The sequence below is a fragment of the Hylobates moloch genome, unplaced genomic scaffold (assembly GCF_009828535.3).
Source record: "Hylobates moloch isolate HMO894 unplaced genomic scaffold, HMol_V3 SCAFFOLD_4, whole genome shotgun sequence".
Classification (NCBI taxonomy): Eukaryota; Metazoa; Chordata; class Mammalia; order Primates; family Hylobatidae; genus Hylobates; species Hylobates moloch.
The window spans coordinates 160,840,530-160,846,565 of record NW_026652279.1 but is presented as its reverse complement, the minus strand read 5'-3'; the positions used below and the strand labels follow the sequence as shown (position 1 = coordinate 160,846,565).

General features: G+C 44.2%; 1 protein-coding gene across 1 annotated transcript; it reads left to right on the top strand.

The window, feature by feature from the left end:
* Nucleotides 1–1,243: 1,243 nt before the first annotated feature.
* Nucleotides 1,244–1,698, top strand: LOC116466482 (large ribosomal subunit protein mL53-like). Its single transcript, XM_032754950.2, has one exon. It carries the CDS (start codon nt 1,244–1,246, stop codon nt 1,580–1,582), a length of 339 nt encoding a protein of 112 aa, XP_032610841.1. The 3' UTR covers nt 1,583–1,698.
* The last annotated feature ends 4,338 nt before the right edge of the window (nt 1,699–6,036 follow it).

Genomic DNA, 6,036 nt, shown 5'->3' with positions numbered 1-6,036 from the left:
ACTGTCTTTCTCCTAGTTACACATATCAATTTCCTACTTCTTTGCCTTTCTTTTTTTTTTTTCTTTTTTGAGACAGAGTCTTACTCTGTTGCCCAGACTTGAGTGCAGTGGTGCAATCTCAGCTCACTGCAACATCTGCCTCGAGGGTTCAAGCGATTCTCCTGCCTCTGCCTCCGGAGTAGCTGAGACTACAGGCTCACGCCACCACGCCCAGCTAATTTTGTATTTTTGGTAAAGATGGGGTTTCACCATGTTGATCAGGCTGGTCTTGAACTCCTGACCTCAAGTGATTCCCCCAACTCGGTCTCCCAAAGTGCTAGGATTACAGGTGTAAGCCACCGCGCCTGGCCTTTTCTAACAATCTTTAACATTTATGCTAAATATTGTGAATATTACTTTGGGTCTGGATTTTATCTTTCTTCAAAGAATTCTGTTATGGCAGGTTAATGTTTTTTTTTTTTTTTTTTTTTTTTTTTGAGATAGAGTCTCGCTCTGTCGCCCAGGCTGGAGTGCGATCTAGGCTCACTGCAGCCAACCTCTCAGGCTCAAAAGATCCTTCCATCTCAGCCTCTGAAGTAGGTGGGACTATAGGCATGTGCCACCACCCCGCTCCCAACAGCTAATTTTTAAATTTTTTTGTAGAGATGGGGTATTGCTATGTTGCCCAGCCTGGTCTTGAACTCCTGGTCTCAAGCAATCCTCCCACTTCAGCATCTTGAAATGCTGGAATTATAGGCATGAGTCACCACACCTAGCCTTATATGGATCTTTTTTTTCCTTCCGAGACAGAGTCTTGCTCTGTCACCCAGGCTGGAGTGCAGTGGCATGATCTCGGCTCACTGCAACCTCCGCCTCCCAGGTTCAAGCAATTCTCCTGTCTCAGCCTCCTGAGTAGCTGGGATTACAGGCGCCTGCCACCACACCTGGCTAATTTTTGTATTTTTAGGAGAGATGAGGTTTCACCATGTTGGCCAGGCTGGTCTCAAACTGCTGACCTCATGATCCGTCTGCCTTGGCCTCCCAAAGTGCCGGGATTACAGGCATGAGCCACTGTGCCTGGCTGGATTTTTTTTTTTTAATGACATATCAGCCAGGTGGCTCACACCTGTAATCCCAGCACTTTGAGAGGCCAAGGTGGGCAGATCACTTGAGGTCAGGAGTTCGAGACCAGCCTGGCCAACATGGTGAAACACTGTCTCTATTAAAAATACAAAAATTAGCTTCTTTCGGGGCGGAGGTCAGCATGGCAGCTGCATTGGCTCGGCTTGGTCTGCGGCCTGTCAAAGAGGTTCGGGTTCAATTCTGTCCCTTTGAGAAAAACGTGGAACCAACGAGGACCTTCCTCCAGGCGGTGAGCAGTGAGAAGATCCGCTCCACTAATCTCAACTGCTCAGTGATTGCGGACGTGAGGCATGACGGCTCCCAGCCCTGCAGGGACGTGCTGTTCGGAGATGGGCATCGCCTGATTATGCGCGGCGCTCATCTCACCGCTCTGGAAATGCTCACCGCCTTCGCCTCCCACATCCGGGCCAGGGACGCGGCGGGCAGCGGGGACAAGCTGGGCGCTGATACTGGTCGCTGACAGCGCCAAAGAGACCAACAAGACGATTTTAGCGTGGACTAGGACACTTAACCTAAGAAGAGTTTCACTTAATCATTCAACTCACTATCTGGAGGGCCACGGAGCGCAAAATACAGTTTAAAACCCTACTACCAAAAAATAAAAATAAAAAAATAAAAATAAATAAAAATAAAAAATAAAAATACAAAAATTAGCCGGGCATGGTGGTGGGTGCCTGTAATCCCAGCTACTTGGGAGGCTGAGGGAAGAGAATCCCTTGAACCCAGGAGGCGGAGGTTTCAGTGAGCCAAGGTCACGCTATTGCACTCTAGCCTGGGCAACAAGAGTGAAACTCTGTCTCAAGAAAAAATAAATAAAACAAAATAAAATGACCTATCAACTCAATTGTTTAAAAATTTTGTTTGCATGGGTCTGGTAGACACTTTAGGGTCAGAATAGCCATACTTCTATGTTGTTAACTGCTGTGTTTAGTGAGGTCTCTCTTGTGGCTGACTGAAAGTCTAACATCTCTTCCAGTGCAGTATGATTTCTGGAGTCTCCATTCAGCTACACTGTAGCTACTCTATGCCAGGTCTTGCAGAGTTTCTCCCTGTGGATACACAGCTTATATTTTGCCAAAGACTTAAGCGGCCCTTATGCAGACTTTTAGTGCTACTTCTCTGTGGAGCTCCCTCTCTGGTACCTGACCTAGCCATTACAGAACTCAACAGCTCAAAAATCCAATCTCTATATCTTCAACTCATAAAGACCACAACATTCTACAAGGGTTCCACCTCCCTGCACCATGGATCACAAAGTGCCTCCACACGGAATGGCAAATTATGAGGCTCAACTTGTGCATTTTCCTTCTCCAACAGATAGTCCCGTACTGCCTGTTGTCCAAGATCTGAAAAGAGTTGTTTTATGTATTTTGTCCAGTTGTATGTGGTTTACACTCTGTTATCAGTTATTTTGGCTTGGCCAAAAGAGGACTGATGGTTCAATAACTTGTTAACAATTATATATATGTATTATACAAAACGAATAGAACTGACCAAAACTGAGAGATGATCTAGAAAATATAACATAGAGGCCAGGCACGGTGGCTCACGCCTGTAATCCCAGCACTTTGGGAGGCCAAGACAGGTGGATCACCTGAGGTCAGGAGTTCGAGACCAGCCTGACCAACACGGAGAAGCCTCGTCTCTACAAAAAATACAAAATTAGCCAGGTGTGCTGGTGCATGCCTGTAATCCCAGCTACTCAGGAGGCTGAGGCAGGAGAATTGCTTGAACCTGGGAGGCAGAGGTTGTGGTGAGCCAAGATCACACCATTGCACTCCAGCCTGGGCAACAAGAGCGGAACTCCATTTCAAAAAAAAAAAAAAAGGTTTATACATATATATATACCAAAACTGAGAGATAATGTTGAGTTTTGGTGGGTTGTATTCGTTTTATATTAATTATATATGTATAATATATACAATATACATCCAAATATATATAGATTTCCTTTTTTTTTTTTGGAGACAGAGTCTTGCTCTGTCACCCAGGCTGGAGTGCAGTGGTGTGATCTCAGCTCACTGCAACTTCCGCCTCCGTGGTTCAAGCAATTCTCCTGCCTCAGCCTCCCAAGTAGCTGGGACTATAGGCACCCACGACCACGCCTGGCTAATTTTTTGTATTTTAGTAGAGACGGGGTTTCACCGTATTGCCCAGGCTGGTCTCGAACTCCTGAGCTCAGGCAATCCACCCGCCTTGGCCTCCCAAAGCGCTAGGATTACAGGTGTGAGCCACTGCTCCCAGCCAAATATATATACATTTTCTATATCATATTAACTTTCTATATCATCTTCTGTTTTGGTAGGTTGTATTTCTTCCATGTTTTAAATATCTCGAATTAGTCATTGTTATTATTTTATATATGCAATAATTATTTCAATATTCCCATATGTTGGTGATCAACTTCTTTGCATACCATTCCTTCTTGTAGTCCACTTTCTCCTGCTGGGTTTAATATACTTTTTCCTCCTATACATCCTACATCTCCTGTAATAATTATTAAAGGTCTTTAAGTGGTAAATTTCCATGTTTGAAATCTGGAAAAGTGGGAATTTACTACCGTAAAATCTGTAATAATTATTAAAAGTCTGTAAGTGGTAAATTCCCACTTTCTGAAATCTGGTTTTTGTTTAGCTCTCATTTTTGAATAATAGTTTAGCTGGGTATGGCACCTGAGTTACAGCTATTTTCTCTTAGCTCTTTCAAAATATTATTCCTTTGTCTTCAGACCTGTCTTGTTAATGTTGAGAAGTATACTGCTAGCCTAAATGTTGCTTCTTTGTAGTAATATTTTTATAGTTTCTGATGTTATCTTGTCTACCTTTGATTATCCAATAAAAATTTTCTGATATTTCTTCTCTTTTTCTCTCTCTTTTGAGATAAGGTCTCACTCTCTCTGTCACCTAGGCTTGAGTGCAGTGGCATGATCACAGCTCACTGCAGCCATGACCTCCTGGGCTTAAGCACCTCCTGAGTAGCTGGGACAACAGGCGCATGCCACCATGCCTAGCTAATTTTTAGATTTTTTGTAGAGATGAGGTCTCATGATATTGCCCAGACTGGTCTCAAACTCCGGGGCTCAAGCAATCCTCCTATCTCAGTCTCTCAAAGTGTTGAGACTACAGGCATGAGCTACCATGCCTGGCCTGATATTTCTTTAAGGCACTTACTATATTTTGTGTTGGCCCCTTTCCATACTTTAACATTATTTACCTTGTATTATTTCGTTGTGTTCCATACTTGCTTTAACCCCACCAGTAGAGAACAAGCTACCTGACACTATGTGAAGTACTATGCATCTTTTCCTATAAAGAGGCACCATCTTCTTTCATGGACTGGGGAGCGGTACATAAAGAAAAAGAAGGATGGGAGCGGTGGCTCACACCTGTAATCCCAGCACTTTGGGAGGCCAAGGCAGGTGGATCACCTGAGGTCAGGAGTTCGAGACCAGCCTGACCAACATGGAGAAAACCCATCTCTGGCCGGGCACAGTGGCTCATGCCTGAAATCCTAGCACTTTGGGAGGCCCAGGCAGGCAGATCACGAGGTCAAGAGATTGAGACCATCCTGGCCAACATGGTGAAACCCCGTCTCTACTAAAAATATAAAAATTAGCTGGGCATGGTGGTGCGTACCTGTAATCCCAGCTACTTGGGAGGCTGAGGCAGGAGAATCACTTGAACCCGGGAGGTGGAGGTTGCAGTGAGCTGAGATCACGCCACTGCACTCCAGCCCGGGAGACAAGAGCGAAACTCCGTCTCAAAAAAAAAAATAAAAAAAGAAAAGAAAAGAAACCCCGTCTTTACTAAAAATACAAAAATTAGCTGGGCATGGTAGTGTGTGCCTGTAATTCCAGCTACTTGAGAGGCTGAGGCAGGACAATGGCTTTAACCCAGGAGGCAGAGGTTGCAGTGAGCCAAGATCATGCCATTGCACTCCAACCTGGGCAACAAGGGCAAAACTCTGTCTCAAAAAAGAAAAAAGATCAAAATGCTGAATCTGAGTTTAGCAACAGAGGCTCATCTCAAAGACTGCCTAGATATGGCTAATGTTTAAGAACAAATAAATAAGTTATGTATGCATTGACTATTCTGTTTATAATTTATTGTCTGGCTTTCAGCAGATGGCTGGCAGTCTTAGGAACTGTTTACATATCAAAAAAGTATTTGTTAAGCTCAGCAAAGTTTTCATCTGTCAGTTTAGGAGTTTATCAGTGTGTATACACATCTGTGTCTGCGTGAGTGTACTGGGAAGAGGAATAGTCCCAACTACTCCCCAACTATAAAATCTAAGTTGTTTCCATCACTAGGGTTCATACATATCAGAGCAATTCTGAAAGCGTAAGAAGAAAACCACCTGAAATGTATTCCTATGACAAACTGAAAAGCCTCCTGGGTGTAAACTTATCTTAAGCAAAGAGAAGATCAAGTAGTTTCATTTAGAAACAAAGCTTTGGGCCGGGCACGGTGGCTCACACCTGTAATCACAGCACTTTGGGAGGTCGAGGCGGGCAGATCACGAGGTCAGGAGATCGAGACCATCCTGGCTAACACGGTGAAACCCCATCTCCACTAATTAGCTGGGCGTGGTGGCAGGCGCCTGTAGTCCCAGCTACTCTGGAGGCTGAGGCAGGAGAATGGTGTGAACCCTGGAGGCGGAGCTTGCAGTGAGCAGAGATGGCGCCACTGTACTCCAGCCCTGGCGACAGAGCGAGATTCTGTCCCAAAAAAAAAAAAAAAAAAAAAGAAACAAAGCTTTGGTGCTTAGTGGAGTAGTTTGGAAAGTACCATAGTGCCTGATTCTGGAAATTATCTCTACTACAACTACTTTCGATTCAAATCTAGGTTCTAAGAAAAGAGAGGGGTATAAAAATGAAAATATCTGTTTATATTAAAACCAGTAACAAAATACATT